At 41.8% G+C, this 17,403-nt stretch overlaps 1 protein-coding gene across 4 annotated transcripts in view; it reads left to right on the forward strand.

The window, feature by feature from the left end:
* AOAH (acyloxyacyl hydrolase) overlaps window positions 1-17,403 on the forward strand; it is a 79,243-nt gene that overhangs the window by 21,262 nt on the left and 40,578 nt on the right. For 3 of the 4 annotated variants that reach the window (XM_071736043.1, XM_071736045.1, XM_071736046.1), the window contains exons 6-11: window positions 6,575-6,634; window positions 12,298-12,368; window positions 14,544-14,604; window positions 15,108-15,178; window positions 16,408-16,456; window positions 16,898-16,946. In XM_071736043.1, coding sequence (XP_071592144.1) covers window positions 6,575-6,634; window positions 12,298-12,368; window positions 14,544-14,604; window positions 15,108-15,178; window positions 16,408-16,456; window positions 16,898-16,946 — 361 coding nt within the window. The remainder of the gene's footprint in view (window positions 1-6,574; window positions 6,635-12,297; window positions 12,369-14,543; window positions 14,605-15,107; window positions 15,179-16,407; window positions 16,457-16,897; window positions 16,947-17,403) is intronic. The other variant, XM_071736044.1, reaches the window with a different exon arrangement.

Raw genomic sequence — 17,403 nt, forward strand, 5'->3', positions numbered from 1 at the left:
CTAAAACCTGTGAGTGATGGTGGTTGGTTGGCAGTGTCAAAAAGCAAGTGATTCACTTAGGCATCTGATTTTGGAAATCTTTTTCCCTGCGTCTGAGTGGATAAAGACATGTTTGATTTCTAAAGGTTTACACAAGATGTTTTACATAAGGTCTAATCCAAAAGCCATTGGAAACAGTCAGAGCCTTTTTGTGGGCTTCCTTGAGCTGTGGTTCATCTCTAAGATGGATTTACTTCTGCCAGTATTAAGACCTGGAGAAACACTTGACAAAGTGCCCATACCAAACCAGAACATCTTCCAAGAAAGTTTGTTTTATATCAGGTGTGTGTCCCCTGTGACTACTGTTTCATGCTGTGCCAACATAGAGATACATGGGTGAGCAAACAGGCACGGCTGAAAGAAGAAGAATGAAGGCAGCAAAGAGGGCCTACACTAACTTGGTTCAGTCAGGGTGTTGCCCAAACTTTATCAGTCATGTTCGTTCAGAAATTAAGTGTCTGAACACAAAATTTAAGCCAAGGTGCTTCCCCTGTAGATATTAGAAGATCTGTGTTCAATTGCTCAGCATACCAACCAGAGGGTATAGACTGCCACTCATGAGGTTGATGTCAGATCTTTGGTTAACTCTTCCTATCTCACAGAGCAAGTTTTGACTTCTTCAGCCTCCAGTGACAGATCCACCAAGTGCACTTTCTGCAAGGAAAACAACCGAAAATAGTTTTTTTCAATTTTATTTTTTAAAAAAAATTTGCAGTCTCATTTGCATGTCCTGAAGACTATCTCTTTGAGTGGGTGGCTCAAGCCACTTCTCTCCCTTCCAAGTGGTACCTAAATCCCTTTCTGTCAAGGTGTATTTGTTTCTCATCAGGAATAAGGGAACTCTACCAACAAAACGATTTTTTTACCCTGATTGTGTCCTCCTTTTTAGCTCACCTGGTGCCCTGAGAGGGTGTGAGGAGGCTGTGGGAGATGGGAGAAGAGCAGTGCTTGGAGTTCATGCCCAAGTGGCTGATAAATTGCCCACAGTAACTCTGACAAGTCAGACTGAGTAAAGATGAATTATGGGTGAAAAAATTAATATTCAGTCAGAGATGCAGATGCATAAAATGCAGTTTACCTCACATTTGCTTCTTTGGTTTGTAATTTGATTGATCACTTCATTTACATGAGCCTGAAAACGCTGGCTCAGTCCCCTGCCAAGTGTTTGAACAAGACTTCAATACTAATGACTGTTTTGTTCAGCGCTATTGATTTTCAGGTACTTTGTTTATTCATTTAGACTTTTGGATGCCCGTTTTCCCAGAATTAGTATCATCTTTGTACTGGCAAAGTCAGTAAAATAAATAAAGAGTTATTTGCCCTTATAAGGCAATATAATGTTCAGGTTTTAATTGCCTTCAAGGAGGCAAATAACGTGTGGCTGCTTTTTCAGTCAATAGTTTATTTTGGTTTGTTTCTGTGATGTTGCTCTGGTGAGATCATGTGTCTCAAGGAAAGAAGAGCCCCTGCTTCAGAGGCCTTGCAAACTATCTACATAATGGAGACACCACAAGCTGAGTAGATGATACGTGCATTATATTACATACTTCCCTGGTCTCTGACAAATTAGCCCAAATTAATTTTTTTGCCAACCTGCCTGGAGCCATTAGCACTCAGCAATTTTTCTAGGAGACTTGGCTCTAATTATGAATAAAAAATATTGCTCTGTTTGCATGGAGTGTGATGCTCTCAGCACAGATCTGGAGGAAGAGAGCATCAGCCTGGGGGAGGGAGGCTCTGTTGGGGGGGTTCCTTGGGGCTTGGGTGAGAGGTGGGCTGCCCTGCTGGTGGGAAGTTCCAGGAGCAGGCCCCTGATGTTTAGGGGGAAGAGTGGTGGCTCCTGGATCTCAGGAAAACATGTGTCACTTGTAATGGGGTCCTGTGAGCCCCTATTACCACTGCTTACCCTAATTACCACAAGCAGAGCCTGGACCAGGACTGGAAGCGCAGGCTCTCCTGCTGCATGTTTCTTGCCCAGTAAGAGGTTCTCCTCTGCCTTTTATATTGAGGGTATTCAAGTCAGGAGGTAAAATACCTGTAGCTGAAAACTGGGCAGTATCTAAAGCTGCTGTAATATGTCTTATGGTCTAAGCTTCATCAGCAGTTGATATTCTAATGCTGGCTGCAGCACCACTCCAAAACTCTGACAGTGGGTCCAGGTATCCAAGTTACCTGTTTAGGACGACTGGATAGTTTTTTACTCCAAAAAGTTTATTATCTCACGTAAAGGTGAACATCCTGCAACAGGTCCTGTGGTACAGGGGTGTTCCTCTAGCAAGTGAAAAGGGCTGAAATAGGGTGAGGGGTTTTAGGTACTGCCTACCAAGCTCCCTGTATGGCCTCAAGAGAGAGCAGATTTGGAGGAGATTATTCTCAGCTTGCCTCGAGATTGTTTGAAGCCAGCTGGCTTGTCAGTTAGATGGCAAAACTTTAATTGATTTTGTTGGGGCCAGAATAATGGCTCAACTTCAACACTGGAGTCCTGCTGCTGGCAATCATATTGGATGGAGCTTGTATTGGATGGAGCTTGTACACTTCTTTCTTCCCTTTAGAGAGTCTTTCCTGCAACCCATCATTTTTCTGCTCAGGATTGTTAGAGACTTCAGCTTAACCTCCAGTAGAAGGATTTTCCTGGGAGTCATCTTACATCAGAAAAAACTACATATTTATGCTAATGTAATTTTATCTAACCAAGTAAGCTTTATTGCCACAAGCAGTCACGCTGGTTCATGTCCCTTCTATCAGGTCTTTCACTGACTTTCTCAAAAGCAAAAGCCACATCCTTCATGGACATGACTGCTGGTAGCCTGCTCTTAGGCAAAGTAAGAGCCAAACAGTTCTGGATGGAAAAAACCTCAAACCCTTTGGGGTTTCAATTAATAAAAAAAATACTCCCACTATTTTCTCTCTCTCTTGCAGTGAAAATGTGAGCTGCTTCCCAAAAGCTGAGGCAGAAGCGGGCTCTGGGGTGAGAGTGCTTCTGCACTCCTGGTAAGAGCAGGCTGCCAGCCAAAGGCCAACCTTGTGGCTGGGCTTTAAAGTGAATATCTGGGAGGCAGGCTAGGTTCTGGGGAACAAGAAACCCTCCTGTTAGCCTTTCTTTTTGTAAATAGGTAAAATGTACTGAAATGGCAATTGTTTCTGCTTCTGCAAGACTTGAGCCCTGGAGAAACAACCTATAGCAAATGACAGCAGAAGGCACAGTTTGAGCTCTAGTTTTCACTTGTTTTCTTACAGATTGCCCAACTCCTCTTCACTAGCAGAAAATAAAATGCAGAGGAAGGCCATGGAGGTGATCAGAGGCAACCCATGGGGAACAGCAGTATTTGGTGTGGGAGGCTGGCAGACTGAAGTGTGGGGACAAGGAAACATTGCTTCTGGATACTGACTATTTTTCAGAGGCAAGCTAGAAGAAGTAAATCAAAATGTTTCATTTAGAGCACACAGGGCCCAAGTCCAAAAGAAACATGTGGTGTAAAATGAGCGGAAGTCAGAGTAGTTGCTCTGGGGGGAGAGAAAGGACTGAGTCAGGTCTTGCATTGTTTAGATCTGGTCTTGTAGAGAAGGTCCCTATTTGGCCTCCAGAGCACATATCATTTTGAATAGCTATCCTGTGCAATTGTAATGATTCCCCCATGGCCTCTGCAGGATGAAGGGTGGGAGTTGTAGAACAAATACCATTTTTGCCAGTGCTGTTTAAACAAGTTCTTCAGCATTTTGGTACCTTGGTATGCAAACTTCTGGGAAAAGGATAGTAAAAATAAGTTAGAAGGAAGCCTGTTGGGGTGTTTGGTAAATAGGCACTCTCCTGGAAAAGACTTGGCTAATGAGGATGATAAATGAGAGACAATTGAAGTTGGTTCATGCATTAGCTCATGATGAGAAATAAATCTGTTTGCAACAAATTCATTACTGGGAATATATGGAATATTGCTGGAGCTGCCTGAAGTGTGTACTTCTCATGCACTGCTGCTGAGAGCTGGAAAGGTTTCTCCTCTCCTGCACAGCCAAAAGAGATTGATGAATCTTGTCTCTCTGGAAATTTTTATGCGTCGTACTAAACTTTATGTCATTTTCGTCATCTGAGTCTCAAGTGATTTTATAGCAGAAACGATAGCAGCTGGTAATGTGCAACATAACTGTGGCAAAAGCAAGATGCACCTTGGCTTTTGGGGACAGCAGTTTTCCAGGGAGAAGAAACTAGGAAACAATGTCTTGGCTCCTTCCTAGAATCTCTTATCTAATTGTGACATATCCAGATTTTCTAAGACTATAGACGCAATGAATTAAACATATATTAAAGACATATATTAGTGTGACACATATGTTAAAAAACCAATAACCTAGAAGTCTATGTTCGCTGTGGCTTATTCTTACTCTTCCTTATCCCTTTCTGTTGTTCACTATGAAGTTTTGACCCTTGAGTATCACAGTTAATTAATTTGCTTTGATCACTGTGTAAATCAAAATATGCTAAATTTTATCCCCTGCTAAAAAATGTTGGTAATGGTTGCTTTAAATGCAAATATATGCTGCTTTAATATTCCAAGCTGGCATGCCCTCTGTTCAGTAAGGTGCCATCACTTGAGGGATTTTTTTTTTTTTTTTTTTTCTAAATGCTTTAGTGCTACCACTTGGTCAAGCATGCTTTTTTTCCTCCTATGTTGAGTTCCTATAGCTTTAACCAGATAAATATAAACTTGTGCTGAACTTTACCTTGAAGCTCTCAGACCCAGCTGGTGTGAAGCTGGGCAGTAATGTCCTTATGCTAGGCTGTAGGAGACACTGATGGCTGGTCATTGTCAGACAGAACAGTGTGCCCTGGGTAATCATTTTGATCAGCAACAAAGTGCTAACACATTTGTAATACACCATTGGAAGTATTATTAAAGGTAATTTATTTTTATCTGTCTTTCTTTTTAAAATTATTTTAAATGATCTGTAAAGCCTACCAAATAAAAGCAGTGATTCCTTCCAAAAGAGGGCAAATGAGCAGTATTTTCAGCCTTCTTCATGTTGAAAGCTGAGGGGAAGGGCAGAGACCATCACACAGATATGACTGTTTGCAGAGGTAGCTTAATAGAAGCAGGACAATATATGGGAATTATCACTACTGAAATATAACAATATTGTCCAAGAGTGAGAATGGAACAGCAAGAGGGAGCACACTAGTGTTACTCTGCCAAAACCAAATGCTTTTGCCTGAAGTTTGCACCTAATTCTGCCAGCTGAGCTCATCTCAGAGGCACTCAGGAACTGGTTTTCTCGTGAGCAGGGCACTCACAGCACAAACTTAAAACATCCTCCTGGACTCCTGTGACTAGCTTCTTTTTTTTATTATTTTTCTTGAAGCTGTGGGATCTTCTCTTACAGGAAGATTTGACTGACTTTAGAAAGGGCTGTTCATCAGAGCTGTTAAACAGCTGTCAAACAGCTGAGACTGCAGGAGCATATCCGGGGCATATCCTCACCTCTATGACATGGGTAGAATCCTTTTAGCAAGAAAATCAGTGTGTTCCTTCTGTGCTGTGCTATGGACCATGTTTCTTGAAGCCAGGGTAAACTCAGCATCCATGGCACATCTGTCCTCCTGCTGCCAGCAGCATTTATCCCTGAGTTGTCACTCGGAGTTGGTGCCCCTTGCACAAAATTCCCTGTCCTCCTTTGAGGAGCATTCATTCAATGGGGAAGGTATTTGAGGAATTATCAGGCTATCACCAGCAGTCATAGCTCATGGCATTACTGTGGTCGATTAATTCTCTTTTAGTAAGGATGCCCTTCCAAGGTCTTTTCTTGCAGTGGCTGTCCCATTCTTCCTTTTTGTTTAGGTGTAAGTACCTCATTTTGGAAGAATCCCAAAATGCTTTTTTCAGCAAAAACTTACATGAACCCAACAGAAAAACAATCTTGCCACTGTCTGCAAGACCTTGCCCTCCAAGGCAGATATTTCCAGGAAAAAAAAAAAAAAAAAAAAAAAAAAGCTAACCTTCCTGTATCCTAAGCAGGATACTGCCTCCCAAACTGTAATCCCTGCTTTGTACCTTCCCACATGCCAGTTGCTCCCTTGCTGAGATGATCCTCAGCTGAGAATAATCCTCATCCATGCAAGACCATACATCTCCTCTCTACTCCTCCAGAGCAATACAGACCAGCAAAAACAAAAAAAAAAATCCTTCTTTTGACCACCTAATGGATGAGGTGTTCTTCAGTAGGAGTAACTGGAGAAGCCTGTCCTCTGCAGTTCAGTCAGGATCTGAATGTCAGATCTTTAACTGATCTGGACTTTTCCTCAGGAAATAAATGATGCCCTGGAGCAAAATAAATGAACTCTCACAACTGGAGTTTCATAGAAGGTGATTGGATAATTGATTGCTAGCCCAATAAAAAGTAACTGATGATGCATTTATGGAACCGTACATCATTCTTTGTGCTGTGACATATATATTTTTTTAAAAAGGTAGAAAGTGGGGAGAAAAAATGGTAGAATACTTTGAGGCTGATCTGTTTCTATCTTGTTTTGGTTTTGGTCTCCTAGGTGGGACTGAATGCTGCAATAAGGAAAGCAAAAAGGATTATGAAGACTTCCAAAGATCTGGTAAGAAATCGGAGGCATTAGAATGTTTTGCACTGTACTTGCATTTTATCAGGAGTGACTCCTCATTTATTTTTCCTAATTATCAACCCATCTGATCATCATTGCATTAAATATTGGCTCATTCCTACCCTGTGTAGGCTCTGGTTTATCAGGTGGCACTGGGAAGGAAAGAGCAAGATAATAGGAAACATGAAAGTATGGGAGAATGAGAAGAAAACTTTATGAAAAATGTAGACTGCTTGTAGAGTAGGGATAACAGTCTATATCTATCCAAGACATAAATTTGAGTCTGAAATTCATGCAGCAACTGAGGATATAATCTGTGAGTGCTGTAGTGCAGTCTTATGCTGAGACATTCCCTGGTACTATCCCAGCTTGCCTTTGGTGGAGCAGCCAGCCTTAAACTAAAATAAAACCAGAGATTTTTTTTTTAATTTTTTTTTAATATAAAAACAGAAATTTCATGCTAACCCTGTGCTTTTCTATCCACAAAAGCTCTCTTCCTTCCCTCTAACTTCTTGCAGTATTGCTATTATTATTATTTATATTTATTTTAATGAATATTTTTATATTTTTAATTATATAATTTTTTCTATATTACTATTATTATTATTATTGCCCAGCCTTGTTTCATTCTTCTTCCTTGCATCTTGTCATCCCTGCTTTGCCCATGTATCCATATGTGGGAGGAAGCCTCATCAGCTGAGCCACTATCTCAAAGCACAGTGTGTGACTGTACTTTGGGGTTGTCTAAAACCCAAGCAGTGTCCTGAATGCAAATTCTGCATATTTTTCCTTTATTTTTGAGAGGCTGCTTTTGCCATTAAACTTAAAAACTGGGATTTGAAGTCATTATGACTCCAACAGCTTTAAAGAATAGTGGGGAAGGGAAGGGCAGCTTTTATTCTGCTGGGTTCCCTTACATGAGTCAGCTCAGCCGTAGAGTTTGCTTCTAGCTGTCTTCAGGCACTTAATACAGAGCAAATGTTTTTGCTGTTTCTGAAGAAATGATTGATATTTCTTCTTCCTGAATCCTTACTGTGATGCTACTCACAAAAGTGAAAATTGAGGTGCCTAATTAGCCTTTGGACAATTGCCAAATTACCAAACCAGGGAAATAAACAATGCGCTGGAGAGAAGGGTCTCGGCTCCTGCAGAAAAGCACCCAGCAGGATCTTATTCATTTTCCTTCCTATTCAGCTGTGCTGCTGATGGCCTGAGATTTCCACTCAAGTTACATTACATTTCTAGTCCCCTTCCCTCTAGTGCAAGTCCCCACATTAACACCTGCATCAAGATGCTCCCAGTCAAGGATATCTTCTCTGTTAGCCTGAACCTGGGCACCCGTGTGGGGATGAAGAGGGATCCAAGAGTAGCCTCTGCCTCCCAGGACACAAGGCTCCTTTTCTCTCTCGAATGTGATTCTACCCTCGGCATATCAGGCTGTGTCCCTTGTTTGGCCAGCCCCATCTGGCCTCTGAGATCCATGTGTGCCATGTCCTTCCAGGCTGTCCTATGTAGGGTGGTATGGTTGGCATCAGTATTTGAGTGCAATGGGGTCTACTTCCAGTTTTCCTCTAGGCTCTCATATCCTCAAAGTTACTTGATTCCCTGAGGCCCCTGTATCTTCCTTGCTCTCTATTGCAGCTCCCTTCACCTTTTCCTGCCCTTGCTTGCCTATTCAGCAGCAGGAAGGATGAGCAGACTGTGCCTCAGGTAGGAGCAGCAAGGCTTTGGTTATAGTTGGGTTTCTCCAGTCAATTTATTTTTAAACCCACAGTACAAGGTCAGTTCAAATGAAAACACCTATCATGTGGTTTGTTGAGCCACTCCTGCAGGTATTCCTAGCATTTTCCCTCTAATGACCCTTGCTGAAATTTATTTTGAAGATAGAAAATGAAAAGTAATCATAGAATCATAGAGTTGGCTGGGTTGGAAGGGACCTCAGAGATCATCAAGTCCAACCCTTGATCCACTACCGCTGCAGTTACCAGACCATGGCACTGAGTGCCACATCCAGTCTCTTTTTAAATATCTCCAGGGATGGAGAATCCACCACTTCCCTGGGCAGCCCATTCCAATGCCTGATCACCCTCTCAGTAAAGAAATTCTTTCTAATGTCCAACCTAAACCCCCCCCGGCACAACTTGAGACCGTGCCCTCTTGTCTTGCTGAGAGTTGCCTGGGAAAAGAGACCAACCCCCACCTGGCTACCCCCTCCTTTCAGGGAGTTGTAGAGAGTGATGAGGTCTCCCCTGAGCCTCCTCTTCTCGAGGAGGAGAGGGGGGCCTTCCTCAACTGGGGGGCCCAGAACTGGACACAGTACTCGAGATGTGTTTAATGTTTCTAGAGGCATTACTGTCTCTCACAGCTTCCCTTTAGCTGGCTTGCAGTAAATTTCATTTCAAATCCTGATAATCAACTTAGTAAGAAACACAAAGAAGATCTCCAAGAGAAAGCACAGGATGTATCACACCTGCATAAGCCCCGTATCCCAGAGTGGCAAAATGAGAATCCAGAAATGCCCTGTCTTTGGTAGGACATTTCTGCATCCACACAGGTGGAGACAGAAAAATATTCACCTGGTTTCTTTTATGCTCTGACTCATGCTGGACAAAAATGTCACATTATAAGAGACATGATTATGGATTTTGGTAGTGAGAACAGGATGTCTGGCTGCCTTCCAAGGGAGTTGTATTTACTGTGTATTTCTTAGGATCATTGTGGATTTGGGAAAAACAAAAGGCATTTTCGAGATGTAGAGATGCAGTGAAAGTAGCTGCAAACAAACACAGAAACAAAAAAAAAAACCAAAATTTTAAAAAATCTAATAAATATCTCCATTCCTTAAAAGTAGTGGGCCATTTTGTGAGTGAGTGGCTTAAAGCAAACACCAACAAGCATTCGGGACTCATTATTACTCTTTGTTGTAAAACCAATTAAAATCATTATGGAAATGTCATTAGAGAATGTTAGCAGGCAATGAATAAATATTGGTGTTATCAATCACTGTGAGCACCTCTAGCACGAAATTTTCTTCTGGGGGGAGAAGATACTAAGAGGCATCTGTGAGCAGTAGCAGTGGAAGAAAGACAAATGCAGTCATGGCTGTAGCATTCAGTGAGGATGAGCACCATGCGTGCAGTCCTGTCATGACTACGTGGTGCCTGCAACTCACAGGAGAATTGGGAAGCCACAGAGGGAGCCAAAAGGGAACTGGAAGGCAGAGGAGGGTATGAACCAGTCTCCTGCACCACCCACTCGTGTTACACAGGGGAAAGTAATCCGTCTCCTCCCCAGAATACATACAGCAATCGCAGTCTAGCTTTATTGGGAAGGACCCTAAGGTGTCTTTTCACCTGTGCTCTTCAGCTCCCTCAATTACACATGCACATGCAAAGATTATCCCCTTTTTTAATCCTGTGCTCCTTAAGAATAACACAAGACAACCTCAAAAAGAGGTGAGCTGCTCTCCTGTACATCCCCAAGCAGAGCTGAAGTGCTATGTCCAGACCTCTCTCTGCCACATGCTGTGGGGACGTGTAGGCTGGGAAGCCCAAGGATGCTGTGCTCTGGGATGCTCTGGGATGCTGCTGCAACTCTCTCTCAAAGCCCAACTCAACACCTCCTGTGCCACTGCCAGGGCACCATCATGCCAACCTTTGCCACCAAAATTAGGCAATCTCTGGGGTTGCAGGGTAATCTTTCTTTGAAACTAACAGAGGCCGATTTTCAAATTCCTAGCCGAGAAGAAAGTAGGGAAGGTTTTATTCCATTTTCAGCAAGGACTAGACTTTAAATGCAGCTTGTGAGAAGAGTGAAATGTTTTATTTATTTATTGAAAGCCCCGTAGTTTGTTTTTCCGGTGCAGTTTCAGCTGAAGATGCCTTAATTACAAAGTCTTTTCGTGCTGTGACATAGACTGAGGTGAAAAACCGACAGCACAAATGAAGACACTGCAAATCTTAGCCTGATGGAACGTTAAAGAGCTTCTAGTGCTTTTTGAGGCAGTGCTGAGATTAGTCCTACATGGACAACTTGGGGGAAGTGGTTTATTTCCTTTTTCCAGGGAGGCATCCATAAGTGTGCAAAGCTCTTTGAGAAAAGCTGTCATCCTACTTGCACATCTCTCGTGCTCTCTGCCTGTCTGGCCATACATGTGTATGCACACACAGGGAGCAAAGTGGAGGCCCTGTGACCCTGCCCTGCTGCAGGAATAGCCCAGAGAGACCCAGGCTGGCAAGGAAATCAAATAGAGGGATACAGATGGATGGGGAAAAGCAGGGGTGGCTGGAGCCAAAGTGGTGGGATGAGGTTGATCTTTCAGCTTATGGAAAGGGCCAACTCTGGGCTCCTTTTGGCCGTTTCTACCCATTTCTTTTGTGGTTGTGTTTTGGCTTCTCCTTCGACTCCACTGGCACTCTCTCCACCTCATATTCCCCTGCAAGCCTGTGCAGCTCCAGCCTTGTCATTTGAGTGTGTTGGACAGAGCTGATGAGTTAACTGAGGGGGGATGATGGGGCTTGCGGATTTCTTGTCTCTTGCCCCCTTGACTTTCTTTTTTTCTCCCTTGATTTCTCCATTGAGGCCTTCAGAAAGTGGTCTGTCATCCCCCATCGGTGTGGCACTACACTTTTTGGTTTTTTTCTCTGTGTGTGAAGTGTGTAACACAAGGTTCCAAGGACAGACCTCCAAAGTGCTATGGCAATATAAATAACTACCCCTCTATGCATGTAGTTATGAATGTAGTGTCCATTTGCCCATCTACTCCATATTTACATGCTGAATGCAACACTAGTGAATAGGTAATTCGTTAATGAATTAGTTAATTAGGTAATAGATAATAGTGACAGTGCAGCAACCAGCCCTCTGTATTTACCTGAATGCCACCTGTGTTTAAAGCCTACCTGAACTTAGAGTGAAGACACTTTAGCAGCATATTTTGAGGTCAATTATTGATGCAATGTAATGTTTCCATAAATTGAGCATTCATTAACAAGGTTTCTCTCAGCTTCTGAAGCTTCTTTGTCACCTGGTACCTTGACTGGATTAGCTTGCTTATGGTCTACCAATTTTGAAAGAGTTTATTCTGCAGCAGCTGTCTTTTACAGCTTGCAGGTCTGACCAAGGTGAAGCCTGGTTATGAGATTTCCAGGTAAAAAATCTCATTAAAAATCTCATTCTATGCATGTGCTTGATCCTCCCATTTCTCCTTTCTTTGGAATTGTTCTTATTCAACTCTTCCCAAGCCTGCAGAAACCAGCCTTATGGCCCACAGTGTGTCACTTCCACTTGCTTAGCACTAAGTGTCAGACACCACTGTGTTTATTGAACATGAGAACAGCAGTTTTTACAAAGAGTGAAAAAAACAACTTTGGTACATGAGAAGAGACAGTTTCACAGGAGATTCTTCCTTCCTTTTTAGTTTTACAGCTCTTTGAAAGCAAGAGAAGTTGATTTATAAAATGCTCAGTTGAAATCCTCAAGTTGTCTGCTGTGTTGTGTCTAAATCCTCTGGCATGTAGAACCCTTCATGAAGTCACTGGAGTTTTCAGATATTTCTAGGCAGACAATACATGATTTAGCTTTGGACTTCATTACCCCAAGCCACACTGCCTCTATGATTTAATGTATCCACCTTCTCTTATTTTTGTTCCCTCCAGAAGATCTTCACGGGATTCTCAGCTGTATGTGCATTTCCTCTTCTGGATAACCTGTGTGAGAAGATTAAGTAGTATGTATAAAGTTTTCAGTCCTTAACCAGAAACAGAATATGGTACATTTTTTTCTTTCAAAAGTCATCCTCACTTAACAAATCGTCCTATATTTTACTCCATTTGGTTTCCTTCGTAAAACTATTGCCCAGGTAGCATAGGAGGCTATAGAATTCATGTGGGTAAAATTCCTCAGAGGGATCCTTGTGCTTTTTCAATACTTAAAATATCTGCATAATTTTAGTGGGTTCCTGAGGTGAGATACATGACACACAGCAGGACAACTCCAAGAGCGACCCAATTTTCTCCTGAGCCCAAGATTTTCCAAGATTTCCTGAGCTTGGGAAACTTCTCCATTGCACTTGTTCACTGAATTGTGGTGCCCATAGCTCAGGGCAGGAAGTCCATCAGCACCTTCATATATGTGAGGAACATGGATTGTCATTTGCAAAGTGCAGGAGAATCTCAACATATTTAAACAAGCCCTGTGGATGGTGGACAGGAAAACCAACTTTGTGCAGTGCTGACAGTGCTGATTTTGAGTCGGTTTCTGAAAACAGGCTGGGGGCAGCAAAGCGTGTTGGTAAATTTGCTCCAGTGATTTGGAGGAGGAGTTGAGCAAATCTAAGAATAAATATCAGCAGTCTAATTTGACTGATTTGACTGTCAAGACTAACTTGCTCATTTATTTCTACTCATTTAATTGAAACTGCGGATATCAAGAGTTTATTGGGAATGGCTTGATAAACATGAAACATCTCCTAAACATCCTTGAAATGTGAGGACAAGTAACCTGAGTTTGAGCCCTGTGAGCCCAAGCAGTGAAAGCAGGAATCAAATTGTGTATCACATGTTTGATAGCATGTGTTCAGCTCCTCTGACCTCCTTCTCTCTCTTTTGTGGTTTTCGTTGGTTTTTTGTTTTCCTTATTCTTTCTGTAGCTATAAAAAAATGTTCGGCAGTTGGACTCTTTTAGGTGGTCTGGATCTGTGCCAGTTCCTTGCCACTGAATCTTGCTGTGGAGAAGAAGTAGCTCAAAGCAATTACTGATCAATGACAGAATAAGGAGCCCCTACCAGGAGTGCATGCCACCTGTTTCCTGTGCATTTTTTCTTATCCTGATGCCCTTGCAGTCTGAGGAATCCACCCTCATTGGAACTATTTCCTCTCTGAGCCAGGTTCAATATCTCTTATAAGTTCAAGAGGCTGGAAGAACTCAAAGAAAACTTTTCAGAGAAAGAGTGGTTAGCATTTCATTCAAAGAGGAATGCCTGCTGGGCCAGATATGAAAATCTGCTCGGTGTAGGTGAGCTAAATTGTAGCCTGTAGCCAAAATGAGGCACCATACTTGGGCAGCACCACGTGAGATCTAGCATGTGTCCAAGCTAAATAGGAAGGGGGACAGAACTGACACCATCATTTAACACCTGCTTCAGGTACCACTAAAGCCTATAGGGTTGCTGGAAACACAGTGTGAAATAAAAATACATAGTTTTCGAAGGTTAATGTAGTTAGGCACCGTGGGGGACCACTGAGGGACCACTCATTGCTCAAATCAAAGTCAAATACTTTAATACTTTTCTTGAATATGTTTGAGCATGGCCAGATGTTTGTGGGACTAGACACAGAAACTGCAAAATGGGACACTAATCCTCAGGTAAAGCATAAGGTCACTTGTGAATTCAGTGTGTACAGTCCTTCCTCTTCATGTTAAATCCAATTTTACCCTAAACACAAAAGGAGAAAGCAGGTGTAAAGACTTGAGGGATGATTATAACAAAGGGTATTTGGCATTTGTTTTTTACCAAAGTAAGTCAGTCTCCATCATTACAAGGCCTCCTACCTTTCTCAGGTAGGACGTCAGCCAGGCAGAGTGTAGTATTTATTTTTAAAAAATAGTTACTTTTACCATAGATTTGATGTCCTAGTTTGTTTTAGAGACTGAATGTTCAATGTTGCAGCCACACATGAGTCCATCAGCCTCACCTCGAGAGCTCAGTCAGCAGATATTGAAAGAAATCAGATTTTGCTCCTTTGGACAGAATAATTTCGCTGAAGTACAAGCATGCACCTAAGAGTGATTATGGAGTTGCAAATGACATGCCAGCTATTCTGTTCACTTCACTGTGTTTTTTTCCTGTTGAATAGGTTTGCTTCTATATGTTAACACTGCATTTGTTATTTATGGTTTTTAGTGTCATAAGAAATAAACTGCCTTTTGAAGATTTTGATGGAGATAAATTTAGTACCTTCCCGGTAAGCAAAGTTTTTCCTTTGGTACAATGATCCTTTGATAATGGAATTGTCTAAGGGATTCCTCCTACCTTCCACAAAACCTTATTCATTCACATGAAAATAGATAAAAGAGTGGATGGAGGGCTTTTTTGTCATAAAAGATGAGGTTTTTTTTTCTGGATGAAAAACAATCATTCGCTTACACCACCTGGGGAGATGGAATCATAAAGCTTTGCTCCCTGCAGAAGCAAATTGCTCTGCTGCTGAGTGGTCTGTTTACTGAATTAATAGGTGAAGTAAAGTCATATAAAAAAAAACCAAATTAAATTGCCAGCTTGTCTAATTTCTGCACCAAAGTGTGCAAGGTGCCATTTCTTAAAGCTTAGCAAAGGGACTCTGGAATACAACCAATTTACTGGGTTTTATTCCTACACCTTGAGTTAGATTCTCATTTCAGATATTTTAAATTAAAAGTGCAAGAGTAACAATGAACATCCCCTCTGTGTGCTTCTCCTGGCTTTCAGACATTGAGGGGATATCACTGGAGAGGCAGAGACTGCAACGACAAAAACATCACCGTGTACCCTGGCAGACGGTAAAGCTTTTAATTATTTTAAAGTCTTCTCAGTAATTGTGGCTTCTGGAAGAATGAGCTCCATATTTGGCTTTGGACATACTTTAAGAGAGCAGCACATCACTGCTCATTGCTTGATTTTCCTTCAATGGAGATAAGAAGGGATGATCAAGATCAGGAATGGGGTTCATTAGCCTAAGGGGTAGTTCACAGGTTTCTTTCCTATCTCTAAACTGCCTGCAGCCAAAATTGGTCAGACAGACCAAAGGTGGGAATGGAAACCAAGCCACTGGGGCTTATAAGCCATATGCCACTACAGCTGATGTGGGCTGAGACTACTTTAGGGAGGCAGGGCAAAACTGTGGTGCTCATGGCTGGCTGCTGAGCTCCAGCATCCCTTCCTCATGTTGTGCTGGTAGAAATGTAGAGCTAAATATGAGTTCTTCTAAGTGAGTGCTTTCCAGGTGAATGCCTCCCAGCTGCCTGAACACATTCTTCTCTGCACACCTGCAATGCACAGCCAGTTTTAACAGGTTGGCCTTGAACAGAGTCCCCTACTCTTGCTATTTAGCCCTGTGCTATAAAGGTAGAGTTCTCCTGTACCACGCATTTTTTAAGAAGCTGTTGACCAGGAGTCTTTTTAAAGCCTGGGTTGTGACCAGATAAGCTGAGTTTAAAGGTTTGGGCTTGAATGAATGATGTGCCATCAGCCTGGGCAGGATACCTGCATTAGCAGAAAAGGTTTTAGAGAGTCAGTCCCTGTGTAGTCCTAGTCTGAAGAGATGGAGTCTCCCTGTAAAAGAACCTTGAGTTTGCCACACTCTGTTGTTGGCCAGAGGAAATCCCCATTACACCACACTGGATTCAGAGTGAGGGGCTTCAGTGAATTCTTAAAAGCAAGGAATAGGGAAGGTTAAAAGGGCCAATCTCCTACTACAATCATTACCATTCACTTTGCCTAAGTGACTATGCAAACTAAAAATGTAAGTTTCGTTCAACAACTTAAGTATTAAGTTAATACTGCATTTTGCTAGGAAAAATATGACTCTCTTAGCTTCCAAATCGGGACAAAAAAACCCCACCCTTCTGTGCAGAAAAGAATTTCTAGGTATTTTATAATTCTAGTGTAAAATGGCAGAAAGGATCTGATTTCCTCAAAATTTCCTTTGGCTTCTTTTTTTTGGGGGGGGGGTGTTTCTTTTTCTTTTTTTTTTTCTGTAATACTGCAAATCTTTTTGTAATCATTTCAGTCCTGTTAACTGGGATGTGGAAAGTGACTCTAACTGCAATGGTATATGGGTAAGTAAATTAAGTAGACTCTTATATTTCTTTCCTCATTGCTTCTTCTCTTTTTTTCCTGCCTTTTAAATTAGTCTGCAAACATTAATTTTTTATTTATTCTGGTTTATGGACTGATTTGGAGTAGCCTTATTTATTTACTACCTTTGATATTCCAAGTAATAAAACTGTGTTTATTAAAAACCAAGGAAACATAGAGGAGGAAGTTATGAGCAAAGTTTGTTTATTGATGCTTATGATTATTTAAATTATAGCTATTATAATTAATTTAAATGTACATATACTTATTAAAATAATGCAATGGAAAGCATCGTTATCATGATGCAGTGCTTCCTGCAGACAAATATTCAAAAAGAACCGAATTCTTAGCCTCTGTTTTGCACTGCCCATTTTCCAGGCACTAGATAGATAGCATCATCTGCCCCTTCTCTCCTCCAACAGGGCGTGGATCCAAAAGATGGAATTCCCTACGAGGAGAAATTCTGCAAAGGTAAATCTTTACAGTCAATAAAAGAAGCAGCTTGTCTTTTGTATTAATTTCATAAATATTTTAATGTTTTCACCATAATTGCAGATGTAGGGAAAAGGCAATGGGCTTTGCAACTTCATGAAAATGGCAAAATGGAAAAATAATTTATTTTCTTTTTTAATCTTGTGGACTGGCAGAGATGAAACATGAAAAGCACAGACTGCTGCTAATTTCCTGCTAAAAGCCAGCTCAGTTATTAAGCTGAAATACACAGATAAGGGACAGCAGCGAAGAGAGATATCACCTCTGCATCTGCTGTTGTGACTGAGAGCAGCTTAAGCTCCGTGTGTGTCCAGTTTGACCCTTTGCTGTAAATACCAGCAATGGTGCCAGCAGTGATGCTGACAATTTTCCAAAGAAGGCCTGAAAGAGATGAAGTGATGCCATGGGCTGATCTCTCTGGCAGCCATGTGAGTGT

Source organism: Heliangelus exortis, chromosome 2, assembly GCF_036169615.1.
Source record: "Heliangelus exortis chromosome 2, bHelExo1.hap1, whole genome shotgun sequence".
NCBI classification, from domain to species: Eukaryota; Metazoa; Chordata; class Aves; order Apodiformes; family Trochilidae; genus Heliangelus; species Heliangelus exortis.